At 46.1% G+C, this 23,184-nt stretch overlaps 1 protein-coding gene across 1 annotated transcript in view; it reads left to right on the top strand.

The window, feature by feature from the left end:
* The first annotated feature begins 3,851 nt into the window (after positions 1 to 3,851).
* LOC119406063 (uncharacterized) overlaps positions 3,852 to 23,184 on the top strand; it is a 41,039-nt gene continuing 21,706 nt past the window's right edge. Inside the window, exons 1-4 of the mRNA XM_037672911.2 lie at positions 3,852 to 3,973; positions 4,036 to 4,058; positions 8,276 to 8,359; positions 18,722 to 18,899. Coding sequence (XP_037528839.1) covers positions 3,919 to 3,973; positions 4,036 to 4,058; positions 8,276 to 8,359; positions 18,722 to 18,899 — 340 coding nt within the window. The 5' untranslated portion in view covers positions 3,852 to 3,918. The remainder of the gene's footprint in view (positions 3,974 to 4,035; positions 4,059 to 8,275; positions 8,360 to 18,721; positions 18,900 to 23,184) is intronic.

Genomic DNA, 23,184 nt, shown 5'->3' with positions numbered 1-23,184 from the left:
CAACGAGAAGAATACAATCGGTGTTTTGTCGTAAATAAAACAAATATTATGCAGCATGCGGCATGTGTAACAATCTTTTCATCTCACTACCACCAAGCTCCTTCTGATGCCACCGCGTGCAGTGAATATGACACGTTAGGCAGGAAGTCTACATTATTTGCAAACAGTTACGCAGAAGGAAAGCTGTCTACGAGATGCGTACGGGGGCACGTTCGCCGAAGCCGCTGAACTGTTATGATATATACGCACGCGATGGATGCCACCGTTGAACTTCACTTGTGCTACAGACAGAGCTGTTGTCATGAACAAAGCAGCGGACTACTCGAAGCTTAGCTTTCTGGAGTCAGCCGATGCGGTAAAGCTTCTTTGTGCATTGGCTGCCGCGGCGAAGTGACGTCGTAATTTACGCCTCGCTAGAAAAGGGTCAAATGTCTTGGATTTTTACTCGCCGTTTATTTCGCCTAACGTACGCGTACTGTTTTAGTTTTTTCGCTTGCCTGTGTCTGCTTAGAAAAAACGTGCTTGATCAACATCGACAATTGCTGGCGTTTTACGTGCCAAACAAGGTATGATCATGAGGCACGCCATAGTGTGGAAATCAGGATTAATTTTGACTGCTTGGCGTTCCTTAATGTGCACACAAATCTCAGTACTCGGGTGTTTTTTGTAATTCAACACATCGAAATACGGCCACCGTGGCCGAGAATCTATCCCGCGCCCTCGAGCATCACAGCGCGGCACCATACATGGTATGGTGTCGCGCAACCACGGTGGTTTGCTTGATCAACGTCCGCTTGTAAACATACCGCGGGCTGGGCATAATTACCACAGCAGAAAAACGTTCACGCAGATACCCCTTGCCTCTTACGTTTTTTTTTTTTTTTGCTGCAGTAGTGTGCAGCTGGTATCGACGCAGCACGGACTTATCAATGGAGGCTTGTGAGCCTGCACTAGCTTGACACAAATCCCAGGACGCAAGCAGAGACTGGTGACCACCGAGTCGGCTCAGCACTGTCTCTACGACGCCGTATGCACACACGTAGTCTGCTTTGCAGGGCTTGTCTCCGTTTTCCAGTGCTTCCGTGAGAAAGTAGCCTTCAGCCAAAGTTAATTTTTTCTAAACCATAGAGCAGTATTACTGGCGCAATGGCTGCTGGAGCTGTTCGCGCCAAAATGAAGCACGGGAACGGCGCACGCGCGTCCGCGCGTGCGCTCACCGCGGTACAGTGCGGCCGGTCGTCTGAGCGCGACCGGCATTGCCTCCGAGATAAGCCGGCGGCGCGGAGGCCATGCGAGCGGCTGAGTTATGTCGCGACTCGCCGCCAGGCGCCCTTTTTCGGCGCGCCACCTTTCCAGCGCTGGTCTCCCATGGAGAAAAAACCAGCTTTGAGTAACTACCGAAAGGGCAAAAATAAAATAAGGAGGGAGTCTTTACAATAATTCAAGGGGAAGCGCTTTACTGTTTGAAGCGAGATCGGGTTGCCTTAGAACGCGTATTCATAAAGCGAGATTCAGTAAAGAAGAAGAACAATGCACATGCTGTGGGCAAGATAAGGAAACGGCGGAGCATGTTCTGATTGAATGTGGAGATATCCACCCATGTGTACGTTTGGGCACGAGCATGAAGCCTTGGTTTTAGGGACGACAATGGAAAGCTGAACACACCCGCGGTTGAAATAAGTAAGAGACGGTTAGAGTATTGGTGGCAGAAAGTTAGAGAGAAAGGACAAACATAAATATTGGAAAAAAAGAAATAAGAACATTCTCCCGTAAAGGGCAGAGAGCTAGGCTGAGAACTTAAGTTTTCTTTTTGTGTAGTAAGATAGATTTAATTGAAGTAGATAAACTAGGCCAACACTAAGAAAAAAAGTAGTAAAGGTATTTTTTTTGTCGAGCCTCGTGGCACACTTGCAACCGCCCCGTTATAAACGAAACGCGCATAGCATCCATCCACCCATCGTCTACATGGATGGATACTATATGCGAGGCTTGGGCTAAAGCCGCCACCTCGTGGTGTGTTAAAGCGTTGACGAAATTACTCTTCTCCTATTGGAAACGTGCCGACTGGGGTGGCCGTAAGAACGGCGCGTCGCCGGAGCTAATCGTAGAGGCCACGCATTGGTTCCCTCTACAGCGTCAAGATGGAGATGTCGGCCTTCAGACGGTGACACCGCCCTGCGAACTAAGCGAGGAAATTGTGAGAATTAAAGGCGCGCTCGTGAAGGCTCCTTCATGTTTTTGGCGGTAGCGCAGTGGGTTGAACCCCCCTCCCCCCGCCCTCGTCGTAGACCGAGAGGTCGTTCGACACCTCTCAAAAGAACTTCTTCTTCCAGTTTTTTTTTCTTTTCCATCTGATGGCGTTCATTTGGTGACGTATTTTCGTGATGGAAATACGCGGTGAAAGTCTTGGTGGACCATGCATAAAACACTTTCTTGTTAAAAAATAGGAGGGAGCACGCCAAGCGCTGCCAACCTCCTCTGAAACCGCTTGCTCCTCTCGTTCGTGGCTCATTTCCCATGATGCTCTTGTTTCATTTCCTTTTTTTTTTTTTTGGTGGGCTCATGAACAAAAACAATGGATGGATGGATGCTATGAGCGTCTATAACGGGGCTCGACAAAAAAAATAAATAAAAATCTTGTTCCTCTTTTCCTTCTTTTTTAAATGTTGGCCTAATGTCAATCTTACTACAGGAAAAAAGAAACGTAAATTCGCAGCCCAGTTCTCTGCTCTTTACAGCAGGATGTACTTATTTTTTTCCAATATTTATTTTTGTCCTTTCTCTCTAATTTTCTGCCACCAGTACTCTAACCGTCTCTTACTTATGCCAATCGCGGGTGTGTTCAGCTTTCCATTGTTGTCCCTAAAACCCAAGGCTTCAATTGTAGGCTCGTGCCCAAACGTACACCTGAGTGGATATCTCCACATTAAATCTGAACATGCTCCGCCGTTTCCTTATCTTGCCCACAGCATGTGCATTGTTCTTCTTCTTTACTGAATCTCGCTTTATGAATACGCGTTCTAAGGCAACCCGATCTCGCTTCAAACAGTAAAGCACTTCCACTTGAATTATCGTAAAATGCCTCCCTCCTTATTTCATTTTTGCCCTTTCGGTAGTTACTCAGAGCCGGTTTTTTCTCCATACCTGCCGTCCAGTAATTCCTCTCCGCATCTCTGACTTTTCGCTTAACGCTCTTTGTTGACATATTGCTTACAAAATTGACGAGCGCGTGCACCTAGCTAGCATCCATAAGCCAAACTCCTCGGCAAACTCCTCGGACGCCGCTCGCCCCTCGTTCTCCATAAGCTCCTGTTTTCATTTTTTAGGAATGGGCTTCAAAATTTTCACTTCACACTCCCTCCTGGCTTTTTTTTTTTCTCCGTGGTTGCGACGTTTCGGCTCACGAACCCGTCGCAAGCCTAGCGGCAGCCGCGAGCACCCTCACCAAGGGTGCTATCGCGGAACGATTCTATTTTTTATTCCAATGCTTTTCGTGCTTTTCGCGCTTGGCCATTGGTCAGAACGACGGTCCGGCCGCGTTATCAACGCGATCAGCCAGCCGCGAGTGGTGGATGATAAGAATAGCATAGAATATGGCATGGAATCGGAAATAGCATCGTTCCGCGATTGCACCCCAAGCCGCTTTTTTTTTTTTTTTCGTTCACATAGCAGTGCAAGGGCATGTCAGCTGGTCATTGCGTTTATTCAGCGGTTCTACTGAACACACCGTACCTTGCATAAGCAGAGAGTTCTGTGTTCTGCGGTTCTGCCCTGAACCGCTGGTTTAGGGCAGATTAATGGTGACAGCCAAATCGCTATCACCATCATCGGCGATTAATTTGAACCGGTCAGTTTGTTCGCCGGAGCGCGGCTAAGCGTTGGTTCTTTTGATGTTACCGTCGTCGAGCATGTCACGTTATGGCTGGCCGCAGCTTTTACAGCCAGTTTAGGCCCGAGCTAGGTCAAGACAACGGTAAGACACCAGTATTGGCACATGTATCGTTCCTAATAATCCCGCATCTTTCCTCTCGTCAGGGCAACGATGGCCACCGCCGCCTGTAAGTGGATGCCTCTTGTATACTAAACCGCTAAAGGCGCAGGCTAATCAAGAAAGCAACGCCGCTAAAGGCGCAGGCTACTCTACAAAGCACTCCATGTCCGCAATATTAAATAATTGACCTAGAGGATGGAAGCGCGATGACCGAGGTCGGCGTGTCTACCAAGCAACGGATCGGAGTTCTGTCTAATACCGTTCCCGTTAGTGAGTGGATATTCGCCCGGCATCCGGCTGAATTTCGGGAGCGGAACTTGGCCGGCTGTAGTCACGTGGTTAATGCCGGCATCCTGTGGCAAAAAGCGCTTTGCCGGCACGGGTATTTGCCGAGTTTCTTTTCGCGAGCGACCGTTAAGCGAAGAGCGCCAACGTTTAGTGCGGGAACAATTATATTATATGCCGGTAGTTGGACTTACCCACGCCGTCGCCACGTCTGAAAACGCACGCCGTAGCAGCAACAGTTGTCCGGTTGTGGTTTGACCGGCAGTTTGCTTTCGCGGCCGGTCGAGCATATTGCGTGGGCAGTCGCTACAGCCAATCGGGCGAGAATGCTGGCAATTTACTGTTCTCAGATATTGTGCCGGCAGCAGTTGCTGAAGTTACGTCCAGCATGTTTTCCCATCGGCTCTCACTGTTTTGCCAGCATCTGTGGTGTGCCCGAATCACTGAAGCGTCAGGGCAAAGCGCTTTTTGCCGATGCCGGCATTAACACGTGACTACAGCCGGCCAGTGAGGAGACACTGCCGGCCAAGTTCCGCTCCCGAAATTCAGCCGGATGCCGGGCGAATATCCACTTCTTTAATGTGACTCCGCGGTCTTGTATCACTTCATCGCGCTTTCCTGTGTCGACATTCTCTCGGAACAAATGCGTTCCCAGAGAACGTTCAAAGACTGATAGCCCACTTGTCAGTTGCCATGCTCACCGCCTTCTTGTGAGCACTTTGAGTCTTCTTTGGGCAGGCCACATTTCATAAGAATGACAGGGACGCTTGACATGACAGCAACCAGTCTTCAAGCTCTATTTGTTTGTCGGAAGAGAAAAATGGGCAAGTTGGTACGGGAAGCACGGAAAAAAAAAGCGCGAACTAATTAGACGCAAGCGAAGACACAAACAGAAGCATCTTGTCTGTCTGTTTCTTTCCTGTCCCTCTAGTTTGCATTCCTTATTTGCCATGCATTCTTTATTCTTCAATCATTATGTTACAGCTCAGTCAGTCTATAAACCGGAACGTGGGCATCTAGGACAGTGTCATCCCGCCATCTCTTGCAAGCGGTCTTAAGTGGGAAGCTATTAAAAATCCATATGGGAGCGACCACATCCTGATAATACAGCTAGAGCACGCAAACGTCAAATGAGTGTTCATTGGAAGGCTGATGCTGCTGATTGAAATAAGTTCCCGATATTTACTAGAATCTTATGGGTTTACATGTCTTCTTTAAGAATTGGTGCTGATGTTGAGCATGTTCATGCCGCTTCTAATTGTGTACCTGAGGTAAGTAATGTGGCTTGGAAACGGTGCGTCCTGTGATGGAACAACGACTGCTGGAACGCTCTGAAGAAGCAGCATCAATCATTGAGGTTGCTGTGTGATTCTCCATCTGTTGAGGACCATAGCAATTTTAAATGAGCCCTGCAACACTTTGCGAAGTAATCAGCAAATGACCTCAGTATTAGAGTTTATTGCCTCAAGAATAGAATGCTGCAAAAATTAGCTACTCGGGGAGGAGGGGGGGTGTGTATGACATGGGGGAAAGAAGCTACATTAGTACGTCAGCACACGAAATGACTTCGAGCACATTCTTCTGTTGTTTTATTTAGTGCATGCGCAGTCAACGTATAAACGTTGCACGCAGCTCACTTGACCAAGCTGCAGCACGGGCACATTGGGACGGCCGTGGTGACTACACAGCCAATGGCCGTGTCTTTTGGGTACGCGACACAGTTGATTTTGGGTATATGGCGTCATTCGTCGAGAGAAGAGCGAGTGATTTCTAGCTTACTTTGAAATTTAATTGTAAATTTCCTGCCGTGTGTTGTGCTATAATGTTTGGCCGAAATGTTCGCAGGAGCCTCGACTACCGATTGGCAGCATTTTCTGGCCATGTTCGAAAAGTGTTGCAGGGTCCCCTGAAGTAGGTAAAATCCAAAGGCAGGAGAACTGATGGGCCTAAGGTCTGGAACAGAATTTATAATAGAGTAAGAGGTAGGCAAGCATATTCACTTCCTCTGGTAAACACACAGGGAGACTGGCTGGAAGACCAAGCAAACTTCATGGGCACACATTCTGAACACGTGTCCAGCTTATCGCACTACCCTGAAACATTTGAATGATACAACGGAAGACTAGAACATATTGTATTTTTATTCATTTATTTGAAAATACCTTACAGGCCCCGTGCAGAGCATTGAGTACAAGGGGCACCATAGAACAAATCACAAAAAGAAAGACTGACACACGATGGCCAAAAAATGTTTGCAGTAATGTGCTCGTAAAATGGTGGTACAAATAACACTAAATGGGAAAGCAATTCTAAGAATAGTTTAAAAGTAGCCAAATATAAAGTTCATGGCAATAAAATAAAGGTGACGCATTGCTCATGCATAAGAAAAAAGAGCAGCAAAATATGCACATAACTTGAGCACACAAACAAACAACAATGCAAAAGCTGCAAGACTGCTTCCAAAGAAGTGCAAAAAAAACATACTACTAATGCCCAGTAAAAAAAAAAGGCGGAGAGAGAGAGGGACAAGTCGTGGTTGCTTTCAGAACGGTTATTCCTGGTACGAAGAGGAAAAACCTAGTCTGCATGACATGCTAGGTTTTTTTTTTACACTAGCATGCATGACGTGGTAGAGTATAACATATGACATGACATATGTACAGTACTCACGGATTGAAATAGACTGTTTAGGGCTAAGTAGCGCACATACTTTCATTTCCACTCTCTTTTTGGGTCATATCGGCATAATTTTGACTCTAATGCATAGCTCAGAGCCAACATTATCTTTAGAGACCAGATTCGTCGCGACATGACAAGGTTATCTCTAGCAATTGCGCATACCAGTCGTTATACTAAAAAATTTGATGTCTTGTTTGAATCCGTGAGTACTGTACACATGAACATTTGTTATGAGGAAACCTGCCGGATCAGGGGTTGCCTAAATTTATGTTTATCTGTTTGCGCGACAGTGCAGTTCGGAAGTGAATTCCACAATGGAATAGCTCGTGGCAAAGTGGAGAAGTTGACTGCGTTGGTGTTCCCATAGATTTGACTGAAACTTAAATCATTATAAGGTCGTCGGGATGTGCATATGAGGGATACAGCCAACCATTCTGCTTAGCTGAGCTGAAGGCATCGCTGAACTTTTGGAACAAATGTGCTTCAGGTTTTGACCATTTTGTATATCAGACGTGGAAACACAACAGCATATGAGACATGATGTGTGGCTTGAGTTGCTCTGCTAAGCTGATTCTGTGGAGTTTGCCTGGTTGGTGTGCATGCTTTGTGCAGTAGCATGTCTTTTTTTATAGGTGATCAAGTTTCCATTCTTTCGTCATTGACCAAATAAATATACAAATTGCGCATATTCAGACTAACAGTGCGACCACTTGAGAAGGGACAAACGCGGTGCTGCAGTGTCTAGATTTCACGTCAGTTTAAAAGTATCTGGCTGGCTAAATATGTTGGTGCCATTGGGATGAGTGAATCCTGTTTGTTGGTCGGCACTGTGTTTGTTGTCTGTTGCTCTTTGAATTCCCAAGTACATTTTTCTAGGATGAATTATCTAGAATAAAAGAAGAAAAAGTAAAAACCGGGTTGTGGAAAAAGGCATGCCACAGGAGCTGCAGCCAGCCGAGCATTTGCCAGTCTTGTCGATGCTTAAGTGATTGCTTGAGAATGGTTCCCCGTGCTTCATCGTTGCCAGTTTGGCACATGTAATCGATGCACATTCTAACATCAATGTGCTATGCAGTTGTGTGCGGGTTGGCTGAGGGTGTTGTTACATTAATGAGAAAAGCTATTATTCGTGTGCACACCATGGGCACCCAATTCAGGATCTTGTCTCGGTGTGTGTTCGTGTGACCTGTCTATGTTGCTTCTGTCCTGAATGTGTTTTACTGAGAACAGATGTACTCGTTTGCATTGCTTTTGATATGGCTCTGTGCTCGTTGAAATACATTGTCGAGATGGCTCTTTCAAGTCTTGTTTTCGGTGCAGGAGCAGTTTCAATCGTCCACGGAGATCCGCCTGTGGCTGCCGCAGATCCAGAAGGAAATTGAAGTCTGCCTTCAGCGATCTCGGGTGACAGCATTTGGTTCACATGATCATCAGCTGTGTGAAATATCCTATGCTCAGCGAGAAACCTGTTTGCTACACACGTGGCATTTGTGATTAGTACTTATTTATTCATTTAATTAGTTCATTCCCCACAGTGCCAATGGGCATTACAGTGGGGTAGAGTATAGTAGATAAAAAGACAAGAAAGGTGGTACACTGTCAACCACACAACTTATCAAGCACAACAAATAATTAATCACAATCAGTCACACAAACGAACATATCACCGGAAAAGCTTGAACGGGGTCATTCTAACATAGAAAAGAAAACATAATTAGGCGTAACAGAGGTGTTGTATTTCTATTTTGTTTTCATTTGTACTTGTTGAACGTCGCGTGCGCAGTCCAGGCGCCTTTCCAGGAAAGCACCACAACTCCTCGTCTGCCGGCATCGAGGGTCTGAAACCGTGAAACTGCGCCCCACCTCCACCAACATTGCCTCAGCGGGGCAACCTTTGACCACGGTGTTGACGGAAGAAGAGCAGTGCGTTGCTCCGCGTGTGTTGTGCTTGTGAAGGTGGTGTGCGGTTACATTGGCAGGAGGGGACGGACTGCGTGCCTGCGTGTTTTGAGAGACGCTCATAAGATCTAGTAGAGCGCGGACGTGTGTCCAAACGCTGAAATGTTTCGTGCTCTTTCTTTGTTCTATATCTAGGAATACAAGTTTTTCATTTCTAACCAAATTTCAGTTTTGTCTTTATTCAATCGTCCACATGGTGCCGAAACCCGGGATAAAGGGACAGAAACATCAAAGCCGATAGCGGACTTGAACTTTCCGACCGCTTTGACTCAGTGAGTTGGTCACCCACGGTGCATCAATGGATCAACGCTTGGAAAAGCTGCTGGCAAAAAGGCGTGCACGGCGCAGCCACAACTCTCGCATCATCGACAAGGCCGAGCCTGCACTGCGAGACGGGATATCCAGCCAGGTGTCCACATTGATACTACATCTGGAAACCGGTAACGAGGAGCTGCGCAAGATCAACGACAAGCTGGAGCCGCTGATCCTCGAGGAAGAGTTCGAGGTGGAGTACAACGAGGCAGTGAGTTGCGATGACGCAGCCACAGCCATGATCGGTCATCTTCAAGCAAGGCTCAGCGCCCTGAATATCAACAACGGAGCACCCGAGACTGCACCGCGATCGAGTAATGATCAACGGGAAGCTGTTCTCAGAGTCGACGGCGTGAAGTTACCCAAGCTGCGCTTGGAGACTTTCGACTGTGAGTTGGCCAACTGAATACCCTTTTGGGAACAATTTCAGCAGTCCATTCATAACAACCCGCGCCTTTCAACTACTGAGAAATTTCACTACCTTCGCTCGTTGTTGCTTGGATCAGCCTTAGTGGCGATAAAGGGCCTTAACGCCACAGAAGCTTGCTACGAAGACGCCCTTGAAATATTACAACGACATTTCGTCGACAGAAGGCAAATTGAACAAAATCATCTCGCTAAGCTTCGAGCCTTACTCGCCGTTTCATCATCGAGTAACCTGCGTGGACTTCGGAAGCTATATGACCACGTTCAGAGGCATATATACGCGGGCTTTGCAGTCTGGGAGTGAATGCGGCTGCGTACTCGACTGATGAGTGACATCATATTTACATCGCTGCTGCACGATCTTGTTGTCGACTATAACAGACAAGTTTGCCGTTCTAAAGGACCTTCAAAGTGAGCCAGCAATGAAGTAGATGGCGAAGTTGAGGTGCCCACACGGACAGACAGCACAAGGGCTGATGACCAGCTGACAAATGTGCTTGAGTTCCTTCTAACCGAGGTAGAGAGCAGGGAGAGGAGTGTTAATGCCGACCGTGCGCCGAAAAGGGCAATACCAGTGCAAGAAAATCAAGAAAGAAGTCCGAAGAGGCCAACCGCTGCGGTTCTCCACACTAAGACCGCAACAAAGATGACGACCAAGTGTTGTTTCTGGCTCGTCAGAGCACAGCACGGAACTCTGTCCTGATCCTCTTGATATTAAAGAAAAAAGGAACGGATTAATGGCTGATATGAGATGCTTCCGCTGCACTGTACGAGGTCATCGCGTTCAAGACTGCCGAAAAAGAGTGAGCTGCACTATCTGCGGAGGGCGACGTGTTTTCTATGTGCAACACCAGATCGGCCGGAGCTCCGAAGCAACAAACTCCATCTATCGCTACGACCAACGTTTACGCCTCTGCCACAGATTCCAAAGATTCCGACGTGCTCTTGCAGACCTTTCGAGCATGGGCCATTGGCGGAAACAAAGGCGGTTATATAAGAGGAGTGATAGATGGAGGCAACCAGAGAACTTTCATCAGGGAAGATGTCTCCAAAACGCTCCAGCTCCGGGAGTCGGGATTCACAACTCTAAATATCTCAACATTCGGCGAGCACCGAAAAAAGCTGTCGCGTTGTGGAAGTTCGATTGAAAGGCAGTACGGTGGGCAAGAATTCGTCATCGAAGCAGTCGAGGTCCCCTTCATCTGCAAAGATATCCGCATACACCAACAGAGCATGATTTCATGAAAGCAATCGAGGCAGGAAGAGGAGCCATCGCTGACAAGCAGCTGCTTCTCGGCATAAGAGGAGCGCAACTCGAATCTGCATGACCAAGCTGTACAAGACCACTTCGTGAGTGCCATTGCATTGTGTGACGGCCGCTATCAGGTAGCACTGCCATGGAAAGAATCTGCTGGTGGCGCTCACAGTAATATAGATTTAGCTGAGAAGCGGCTTCAGAGCTTGACTACACGGCTCAGACGCGACGGAGAACTGCTAGAGAAATACGACTCCGTTATGCGAGAGTTCCTGAGAGAAGGTCATGCCGAGCGCGGTGCAACCTCTCCAGTCAGAAGACACTGGACATGTTTACTACATGCCCCATCAAGCTGTAATACGCGAGGAGTCCACTACCATGAAACTACGAGTTGTTTTTGACTGCTCGTCGCATTTGCCAGGACAGCTTTCGCTTAACGACCAGCTAGAGAAGGGTCCACAACTTATTGTAGGTTTGGCTCGTATTTTGCTTTGCCTTCGTCTTCATTTTGTGGCACTAACCACTGACATCGAGAAGGCATTTTTGCAAATTCTTGTGCAGCCAAGAGACAGGGACGCGCTCAGGTTTCTCTGGTACGAAGAACCACCGAATGATCCTCATTCACTTCCCAAGGTAGAAGAGTGGCGAATGACAAGAGTGCCCTTCGGAACATCTGCAAGCCCTTACCTACTCTATGCAACGATACTTTATCACCTTGAGAAACAAAAAGATGAGCATAAGCACATTTCCGAGGTCCTCAAGAAGTCTTTCTACGTTGACAATTTGATAACTGGAGCTGAATCAGTGTGTCAAGCTGTAGAAATGTACAGAGTTGGAAAGGCAATCATGGCAGATGCAGGTATGAAGTTGCACAAATGGGCAACAAATTCTGCAGAACTGCGAGACTCGTTCGGTAGCGATGACATTGCAGACGATCCTGATGCGATCCATAACATTCTCGGTTTGCGCTGGAAAATAGGAAGTGATGTTCTGTCTATGCCTACAGAAAGTTTCCCGAGTGCCGTCAGACGTAGTCCGAGCAGCAAGAGAGCAGTACTCCAAGCGGCTGCCGGGATTTTTGATCCCCTTGGACTTGTCAGCCCGTTCGTCATCAGAGCAAAAATACTCTTTCAGCATTTGTGGGAAAGAGCATTAGACTGGGATTCCCCACTTCCCGGTGACTTAGAGAAAGAATGGAAGACGTGGTGTGCTGAACTGCTGGAGTTTCAGCAGCTTACCTTTAAGAGGTGCATCTTGGGGCATAACGAGATTGCTAGCTTTGAGCTGCACGTTTTCTGTGACGCGAGTCCGGAAGCGTATGGAGCTTGTGCGTACCTGCGAGTGAAGGGCAGCGATGACCAATTTAGCATTGAGCTAATTTGCGCTAAATCAAGGGTAGCACCCTTAAAGCATCTTTCGTTGCCTAGACTGGAGCTGATAGCAGCCGTCATAGGAGCTCGTCTTGCAAGCTACGTTTGCAAGCAAATAGCCTTGAGCATGACAGTTCATTTCTGAACGGATTCTACAATTGCACTTCACTGGATTCAGAGTCACACTACGAAGTGGAAAGCGCTCGTGCAAAATCATTTATCTGAAATTCAGAGTTTGAGTGCCCCTCAGCAATGGAGACATTGCCCTGGTAGCATAAATCCTGCAGATTGCCTCACACGAGGCACGTCAGCCCAGGCACTATCAGAATCCACACTTTGGTGGCTAGGCCCACCTTGGCTTCACGAAGATTGCGACAAGTGGCCCTGTGCAACCCACAGGAAGGTTGCGCAAGAGACTGAATTAGAAGAAGAAAAGAGGAAAGATAAAACGGTGCTGCAGTTGTCTTCGGCTACTAAGAGAGAACCACTCATACACGTAAGGAAGTACAGCCGGTTGAAGAGGCTTCTCCGTGTTACTGCTTGGGCCTTCCGATTCCTTAGAAAGACGAGAAGAGAAAGTCTTGATGGTGATCTGACGGCCGAAGAGCTCGACCAAGCAAGGACTTACTGGATTAAGACTGCCCAAGAAGAAACGGCACAGAAAGGCAAAGCCTAATGGAAAACAGAGCTGTAGGTCAACAGTCGGATATATCCATGTTGAGCCCTTTCTTTGATAACGCCGGACTTCTCAGTGTTGGTGGACGATTACACCATTCGAAAGAGGAAGAAACTGTCAGGCATCCCATATTACTACCTCCTGCACACGAGTTCGCTAAACTCGTGAGAGAATGTCACCTGAATGTGATGCATGGTGGTGTCCAGGACACTGACACAGATCCGAGAGAGTTTCTAGATACCGCGATCACGTCAGGTTGTAAAGCAAGTCATTCGAACTTGCAATGGCTGCGTAAGAGAGAGACTGCGAGCAGCTAAAACACCGACTGCACCGCTTCCGGCGGACAGAACCTCGCCAGGCAGTTGTCTTGAGGTTGTTGGCATTGATTTTGCCGGCCCACTATTCATAAAAGGGAAAACGCAGTGAAGAAAAGGCATACAGAGCGTTGTTCACCTGCGCGTTTACTCGTGCTGTTCATTTGGAGCTTGTATCGGATCTCCGCAGAAAAATTCCTGCTGGCCTTTCGATGTTTTACATCGTGTCGTGGTTTGCCGTCGGTCATCTACACGGATAACGCCCTAACATTTAAAAAGACATCGAAAGACCTTTTTTACTTGTTCAATTCAATGAAGAAAGGAGACTTCACCAGCTACTGTGCAGATCACCAGATACAATGGAAGTACATTGTTGAGCGAGCAGCTTGGTGGGGGGGCTTTTGGGAGCGTTTAGTTAAGAGCGTCAAAATATGTCTTCAATGCGTGTTGGGAAACGCACATCTGAGCTTTGAAGAGTTGATGACCATGCTCAACGAAGTTGAAGCTGTCATTAATTCATGCCCCCTGACATTCCTGCACGTATCGCCAGACGAAGGCACGCCCTTGGCACCGTCGCATTTCCTCACTGGCAAAAGATTGCTCGCGCTTCCTGACGGTCAGCCGAATGCTCCATCCACTGCTTCAGCAAAGGAAATTATAAGAAGATGGAAGCATTGCCAAAGAACAATTGACCATTTCTGGTGTCGGTGGAGGAACGAATATTTACTTCAACTAAGATCAGCGCATCATTCCGCAAGCAAAGAAAGCAACGCACTCAAGAAAGGAGATCTGGTCTTGACTCACGACGAGAAGCTTTCTCGGCTTCTTTGGAAAAAAACCGTTATTCACGAGGTGTTCCCCAGTCGGGACAGGCAAGTGCGAGCTTGCACTGTGCGTCTGCCAGACGGTAAACTTCTTCACCGGCCTGTGCAACTGTTGTACCCAGTAGAACTCAGCAACTAAAGAAAAAATTAGCTTGCTCATTTTTGGGGGGCAGTGTGTTGTATTTCTATTTTGTTTCCATTTGTACTTGTTGAACGTCACGTGCGCAGTCCAGACGCTTTTCCAGGAAAGCACCACAACTCCTTGTCTGCCGGCATTGAGGGTCTGAAACCGTGAGACGACGCCCCACCTCCGCCAACATTGACTCGGCGGGGCAACCTTTGACCGTGGTGTTGACGGAAGAAGAGCAGTGCGTTGCTCCGCGTGTGTTGTGCTTGTGAAGGTGGTGTGCGGTTACGTCGGCAGGAGGGGACAGACTGCGTGCCTGCGTGTTTTGAGAGACGCTCATAAGATCTAGTAGAGAGCGGACGCTGAGACGTTTCGTGCTCTTTCTTTGTTCTATATTGTTCTATATCTAAGAATACAAGTTTTTCATTTCTAACCAAATTGGAGTTTTGTCTTTATTCAATGGTCCACAAGAGGCACTATTTGAATCCAACTGGTTTCGATCTTGAATTGTTCTAGGCCCATGCCTTGAACCTGTGATGTACACTGTCTGAGACATACTGAGGTGCAAGTAAATATTTTGCCTTTTTCATTCGGACATGGCTGTCATAAACAGCATGAAGGAACTTTAATCCTAACTTAAGTCAACGGTTATCTAACTACTCCCAATCCAGTCTCTCTGTGGCCACCTCGACCAGGCTGCAGTTTCCCTGAGAAGTGTACTCAATTTATGTGAGGGGAATGAAGGAAGGAAGCACAGATGAAACATTCACAAGCAACCACTTTTAACTGAACCTTTATTTTAGAACTGTACTAAATAACTACAGCTCAACCTCATTACTGTGATAGTCACATTAAATACCAAGTCTGTGACCTTGTCTGAGGCGTCACACCAGTTCGCTGGCTGCCGAAGATTTCTGTTTGCGACGGTTTCATCACTTAAAGGCATTAATGTTCGGAAGGTAACACAGTCATTTGCAAGTAATTTTATAGACATACGAGATTCAAGAGCATCAGCAATATCATTAATATACATATTAAATTGCACTGCGTCCAACGCTGATCCCTGAGGTGCTCCAAAATTAATGTCTAATAGACAAAAGCAAGTGCCTTTATCAGCATGTTCCTTTCATTTGTTTACGTATGATGCAATCTATTTAGTAATACCTATATGGTGGCTTCTTTGAGGCTTTAAGATAGCCTAAAAAAGACAGCATCAAACAGTCCTCCTACATCAACTTGATGAGTGATCTTGTCAGTTATGGCCACAAGCGGGGTGCAAGGAGAAAAATTGTGTTTATTGCTGATGATATTGTTCCGATCGAGAAATTGGTTTAAGTATTTAGCTATGGCTTTTCAGTACAGAGATAGCCAGATTCAATAGCAGGAGCTGGAAACATGTCATGGATGCCAAGTTTAAGTCACTGTATCTTGACAACGATGGATGCTATGCAGCTGGTCGACAACTTTTGTACCCTGCGCACTCTTATTTCACGAATTTTGTTCATGTGTAGTGTTTCGCTTGCTTTGCTGGATCATGAAACTCGCTTTAAGTGCAAATAAGGGAAAATGCTGCGTCCACGTTATGCTGATGCCTCACTTCTCATCTGCGCTGTTGTTTTGTCCAAGAATTCGTAGCACGGTCTGTTGGGCATTAAAAGTACGATAATGTATGTGACATCATTCTTCCCACTCAGGAGTTGGGGATTCGGATTCTGTCAGGGTTATGGGGATCCTTTGAATGCGATTTTGACCTGAAGAGACACCAAGGAAAAAAATGACTTTTTCTTAATTTGTAAATTACCCTTTCACTATGCCATTAGCGCCACTCTTGGTGCGAAAAGTCGCACGATAAGCGAGAAAACGTGCGGAGAAATGCAAGTGGCAGTGCTACCTTAAAGTTCCCACACCTATTTCCTGTTACATCATAGATGTTAATGGCGTTGACGATGACCTGTATAGTTCTTAATAGGTTAAAATGAATTTCATTGTCCTTTCAGGGGGCCAAAGAGTTCATGCACTGAGTTATGAGAAGTTTTGTTGAGCCAATGTGGCTGTGATGGAAAATGCGTGGAGGTGGGGCCGAGTACCGCTCACCAAGAAGTGCAATCGCCTCTCAAGCGCACTGTACAGGAAATACTACTCAAAGTAGCTTAACGATGTCGTCCTACTTGCTTCGTAAAGGAGCAGCGTGAAAGATGCGGACAAAAAAGGCACACATACAACCACATGTAATGCTGACTAGCAAATGAAGTTTATTGTGGGAAAGAACGTAAATAAGTACATATCTACGTATCAGCCCTCGTAAATAACAACAAGAAAAGGAACAAGTAAAAACAAGGAAAGATATCATATGGACATCAATGCAAGAAGTTGTGAGTGTATGACGACATTGGTTAACATGATTATTCGGCCGAAAGGTACGCAATTTTTTTGTCAGATAATAAAACAGAGTGCTTACACATCTTTTAACAATGCAAATTTATGGGTCTCGATAACTTAACGCATCATTTGGTTGCTGTTAGTGGCTAACACGTCACATTTACTGAACCTGGGACGGTAGCCACACTGTTTACAGCAGTCGTAGTTTAAAGCAGTGCAAAAAACGGATGAAAAAGACGAAGATGCAGCATCAGGTCATCTCCTTTACCATTGGAAGCTCCTTCAGACATTGCACGTCGCTTACTTAATCAATAGAGTATTAAGGGCATGAATGGACAAGCTAACACTTTTAATTCATCAGTACTCCCATGAGTCATAGTTCTATGGAATGATCTTCCCAATAATACCGCACCCATTTGCAACCATCAATGATTTCTTAATGAAGTGGGGAAACATTTCCTGTAATAATATCACGTCGTCCTAATTTTTTATTCAACGAAGTCTTCATACTTTGTTCCTTTTTTGTGTGTGAATGGTGACTATTCTTTTCCCTTTGAAGAATTCATGCTGTTTGTCTGAAAAATTTTTACCCTGTATGACAATTTCTCATTTAGTGCCCTATGTAATAATTTTCCATTTTTTCCCATATATTGATGTATTTTTCCCTTTTTTCTAAATGCCCTATTGGGCCCTGTGAGGTGTCCTGAATAAATAAACCGGAAATAAATAAACCTGCTGGCCTCGAATGCCAAACAGTGCTGAATCCGGGTGCGCAACTCGTGCTACGAATTATGTCTTGTTCATTGTTGTCTTCTCGTGGTGATGCACTTGTATTTTCGCACTTCGGCGTGTATCATAACAGTGGCCAATATATGGAGAAACTCCTTAAAATCTGTGACTCCACATTTCCTGTGCAGAAATTTTCGCACGAGATCTAGAAATGAATCATTGACCTTCATTTTCTTTTCTATTAACCCCTTAACCATTTTGTTTTTTGAAAGCTTTTCTGTCTAAAAAATTTGTTAAATTTGGTATTGAATGTTTTGCTTCTAAAAAGCGTGCTTTGATTGACTAAAAAAATTGAAGGGTATATTGAGTCAAATTAGCATAATGAATTTTATTGTTCCGTGTCCTGTAAGTCTCTTTCACAATTAACGAAATAATGTCTTCGTCGAGAAACTGGCGAATATAACACGTCAAGTCACCAGGCGATGTTACATGGAATGCCTTCGAGGACACCCAGAAACGAGAAACGAGGAGGCTTGATGGGGATGTCGTTCATGTCAACCTCCCTCTATGATGGTGTCCTCTGGGCAGTTTTTCTCGTCTGATGAATTGCTAATCCCGATGTCATCATCACTATCGCTCTCGCTTCCAGAATCAATGTAAACTTCGATATCTGAACAATTACCACCTCAAGTGCTGGACAATGACGAAAGGCTTCTTTTCTGCGACAATGCACCACGCGTCACCTTCACTGGATGCCATTTTCTAAACGCATGTCGTGAAAAACTGGCAGTGGCGATTAAGATAAAAGAAATTGCCGTGAAGCGAACAGGAACCAGCTTGGAAACGAGTGCATCTCCTGCAAAACTCTCATAGGGAGATAGTATCTCAAGCGGATAAGCCACACTCGCCCAGAACGGTTTGGGCACAGTTTGGCAAGGACGAGCTATGCTAGTACAAAACGGTTGAGGGGTTAATAAATTTATGACAGTGAAATCGACAGTAGCGTTCTCAAAAAATAATTTATTGGTTTTGTTGTTTAACCTTTGTGTCCCTGCAATGGTATTTGAACAATGCATGTTTGCTTTTAGTGTTCCTTTCATCTTTGTGAAATGAATTTGCACTCTTTGTGTTTCCTTCTTGCAAAACCCAAATTTTGTAGTTATTAAAAAACCCAATTTCTCTCCAAATAGAATGCTGCAAATAGAACGCAGTGTTCACCTTCTCAAGTTAGAAAAGGTAAGCTTTCAAGCAACCACTCCCAATAGTAAATGATCACATTGTTGGTCTAAAACCTTCCCCCGATCATCGGAAACCCTTGAGGCTTTTCTTATGTTTGGTTAGCCCTATAGCTCTTCTGCTTAAGCTGAGCTTCCGCTCTCTTTTGCGTGTGGCCAGGACTCGGCCCAGCCGACCTACCAAGTGGCCGACTTTCAGCGGCGAGCAAGCGAACTGCAGGACTACTACCAGGCGTACGAGAGCAGGCTGAGGGAGCTCAACGGGAGCGAGGCATCGTCATTGTCCGACTCTCTCCCTGTCACAGTCACACACCATGTGTCCGTCACTCCTGTCGCAGGTACGTCTTCACACATTAACAGCACAGCTGTTTAAGATTGAGCTTGGTCCCATGGTGTTCGCAAAAACTCAGCGGGTATGCACCACTGAAAGCGGATATGTGCCAAGCCGCTCCTAGCATAGCATAGCCATGCATGGTATCGTATAGCAAGGTGGTGTGAAAGGTTGGTGGGGGTGAGGAGGAGTGATGAGACGTTGAGGAGGAAGGAAAGGAGGAGGGGAGAGGGTAACACATGGCATAGTCTCTTATAGTTTAGCAAGGGGATGAGAAGGTGAGGAGGTGGGGAAAGGTGAAGCATAGCATAGTATATTATAACAAGGAGTGGGAGTGGATACAGGGAGAGGGTAAAGCATGACATAGTTTAGCAAGAAGATGAGAAAGGGAGGTGAGGAGGGAAAAGAGTGTATTATAGCAAGGAGTGGGAAAGGGAAGTGAGTGTGCAGAGTCAGAGAGAGGGTAAAGCGTAGCATAACCTTGTATAGTGTAATGTAGCAAGGGGTGGGAAAAGGAAGTGAGGGTTAGGAGGAGGGTAAGGCCACCAGCAATACTTTTTCTTCATTTCCCGCACCACTAGTGCGTAGCTGCCTCAATTTCAGCGATTCCATTCCTGCGCCAAATTGTATTTACTGCGCCATCCTCACAAAATCAACTTGCACCGAACTGCGCCAGTCTCTGTTTTGGTGGCGTCTATCGCCGGCATCGCACCTTTGGCGTGTCAAAACATGTGCAGCTTGATCTTGGGCCCATTCACATCACAGCCATGGACCAATATGAAACTGCGCTCGCATGTGTGTCCGATTAAACCACGACACCAGGCTCTGTGCCTACACAGCCTCTGTTGGCAAGTTGCCTCGACGGAAAAACGCTCTCTCCGCAGGGGCTCCCGACTTCTGTGCCAATCGGTGGTGATCAAGTGTGGCAGTGATTCATTGGCTGATGTCGTTTGTTTCAGAAATGGTGTTGGTAGCTCGTTTCAAGTACCGACCTGCATGTAATTAAGGCAGTAGAGATTTTTAGTCTGTCCAGTGTTCCGCTATACGCAAAGGTGTAGCGGAATACCAGATAGCGTAGCAACACGCACAAATGAGCTTTAGCGTGCGTGCGCCGAAAATACGCCAGCAACACCCATGTAAGTGTTAGTCGCCGCATCCGCACATGCAGAATCGATGTAGAAAATTGTAATGTCGCCATCACTGCCGCAAACTGGATTATTGTAGATAATGCCAAGCATAGGTCGGCAAAAAAATTGGAGCTCACTCAGACTCACTCAAGAAATATATTTTGCTCTGAGAGCTCACTCGGACTCAGACTCACCAAAATTTTCCTCAACCAGACTTACTCGGACTCAGACTCACTAAATTTTTTCTCAACCGGACTCACTCGGACTCAGGCTCACCAACATATTACTCAGCCGTACTCACTCGGACTCAGACTCACCAACATATTACTCAGCCGTACCCACTCATACTCAGACTCACGGCTTGACCTGAGTATGAGTGACTTGACTCACGAGTCCGTTAGCGTAAAATTAGCTTTGTCGATCATGGTGACAATGCTCTTTAACACCAATATCTCATATAATCGGTGCTCTACAATACGACTTGAGATCTTGTACCTTCAAATACATGTTCTCATCAGTGCTTTCATTCCAGTAAGGACATTTTTATGAAACACACGACTCATACGAGATATTTTGTTCAAGAACTTCTCGTGAAAGAGTTTACAGGGTAGAAGTCATGGCAACCCCCCCTCCCCCAATTCATGCCTCTAATCAATAAATATTGAGGTGGCGCATGAACGCTCATGCATTGACATATCTGTGAATATGTGTGAACGTAAGCCGATATAAGACTGATAGTAATGCTGAAGACGAGTGGATAGGACAATAGGTCGGCAATAGCAGGTGGAGCTCATTCAGACCAACTCAAGAAATATATCTTGTGCTTAGGGCTTACTCGGACTCAGACTAGCAAATATTTTCCTCAACCAGGCTCACTCGAACTCAGACTCACTAAAATTTTCCTCAGCAGGACTCACTCAAACTCACCAACATATTACTCACCCGGACTCGCACACACTCGGACTCACGGCCCGATCTGAGTCTGAGCAAGTTGACTAATGAGGGAGTTGGCTGACCTATGGTGCCAAGGCATGTTTGTTTGGCTAACTTAATTTTTTGCTTGCTTTATTCGCCTTGTGTTGTCTGTTGAAACAAGTCATTAACCACTGAGATCATGTGGCACCAGCTATGAAGGATAAAAAAACCAAACAAAAGCAAGCAAACATGTAATTTATGTCCTCCGAGATTGTGAAAGCGCCCATCACCACTCGCTAAGCCTGCAGCTTTAATTAGTATTTGAGTATGACTTTTAAAAATCATGCCGAATCAGCACGCATAGTTTGCTATCGAAGCTTCAGGACATGAATCTAAAGCAAATACTAGCATTAGTTCTGAGCTGACAAGCTACAGAATGCACAATGGCTGCTTGATAAATTCCGGGTGGATGACAGATGCTTTCAATGGTGCCTTACCCTGGTGCCTTATCTGCCACGGTGGTCTAGTGGTTATGGTGCTCGACTGCTGACTCGAAGGTCATGAGATCGAATCCTGGCCATGGTGGCTGCATTATCGATAGAGGGGAAAATGCTTGAGAGCTGTGTATTTTATTTAGGTACACGTTACAGAACCCCAGGTGGTTGAAATTTCCGGAGCCCTTCACTATAGCGTCCCTCATAATCATATCGTGGTTTTGGGACGTTAAACCCTTACAGTTATAGGCCTCCCACGCTCAAGTTTGTGCAGCGCCGTCCGCCGCCCCAGCGGAGAGAGGGGAAAGGTCCGGTAGCTCGGACGGGTCGCTCTTGCTTGGTTTTCCCATTGCGTGCACGGAGAACATGCTCCCCGGGGCTTTAATCTTGCATTTTTCACGCTATGGGTGCCGTTCCTTCATCGTACTCGAAAGCAGGCATGCAGTCGTGCTGCAATGTGAACTGTCACAAAAGTTTAAAAATGACGAAGAGCCGAAAACTTCCTGTCATGTTCTACCGTTTCCAATGCAAGCAGTGCAAGGAGCAGAGGCGTCAAGAGTGGATTATGGCAGTTCGCCGCGATGCTTTCGCGGTCTTGTCACCTTGAAGCAATTCTTGTCGTACACAGTATTACGAACTATTAACGGGGAGAAACCCGATGATCGTGCTCATTTGAAAGGGAAGTGCGTTTGTGAACCGAAGCTACAACAAATAGACAGCCGCTGTACGTTTCGAGATTGCGCGCTGGCTTTCCGAGTCAGTCATTTGTAATGTGACAGCGGCGGAGCATGTGGGCTTATTACACCACAGTTTAAATAGCGTACCGTGAGTACTAAGTGTTTAATTCAGCCGATTGCGGTACATTTCCCGTCACGGCTCCCTGTAAACAGAATTAAGCTGCATGTTTGCTCTGAGCGTTTATATTGGCCTTGCATGCAACACGCCGTGATTGCTTAGCAGGCTGAAGTGTTGCGCTGCTAAGATCATGGTCATGGGTTCGATTCACGCATACGGCAGCTGCATTTCGATGGGAGCGAAATGCAGTAACACCAACGCACTTAGATTTATGTACACGTTAAAGAACCCCAGGTGGCCGAAATTAATCCGAAGTCCCCCACCACCGCGTGCCTCGTAATAATTTAGTGCTTTCGGCACGTAATATATAGCCTTGCATGCGCGTGAGCCGCGGGCAATATGCAGCTGCTGCTTTGGAAATTAGCTGAAAAAAGAGCCAAGCTGGCAATTAAATTTTTGATGGCTTCGCGAAATCAGACGCGCTTATCATCGGGCACAAATCTTGGCATAATCATAAACATGCGCGATCCCAGTGGGTGTTGTATAGTATAATGCTGACCATAAAGCGAGCTGTCAAAACAACCAAAGCGACATTAGACTCAGTGAACACTATGCATGATCAGCCGTCAATATTTTTCTAAATGAAACACGCCTCTGCAAGAAACATGCATGCTAGAAGTGGGCATGAATCTTTTTTTTTTTTTTGCGCATATCATTATGCTGTCAAAGGGAGCTCTAAAAAATCCAAGGTGACATTAAACATGCGATCCGACGTTGTTATCATTCGATGCAAACCTCGGCAAAAGTGAAACTCCCACGAAACTGAACACTGCGCATTGCAATGCAGCCAGTGACTCAACAGGGCAGATGTAAATTTATGCTCTTCACACTGAGCTCATAATAAATTTAAAGCCACACGACAACTTGACATCCAATAAATCGAAAAGTTATCAATAGAAAA

The sequence above is a fragment of the Rhipicephalus sanguineus genome, chromosome 9 (assembly GCF_013339695.2).
Source record: "Rhipicephalus sanguineus isolate Rsan-2018 chromosome 9, BIME_Rsan_1.4, whole genome shotgun sequence".
Lineage (NCBI taxonomy): Eukaryota > Metazoa > Arthropoda > Arachnida > Ixodida > Ixodidae > Rhipicephalus > Rhipicephalus sanguineus.
This window is presented reverse-complemented; position numbering and strand designations above follow the sequence as displayed.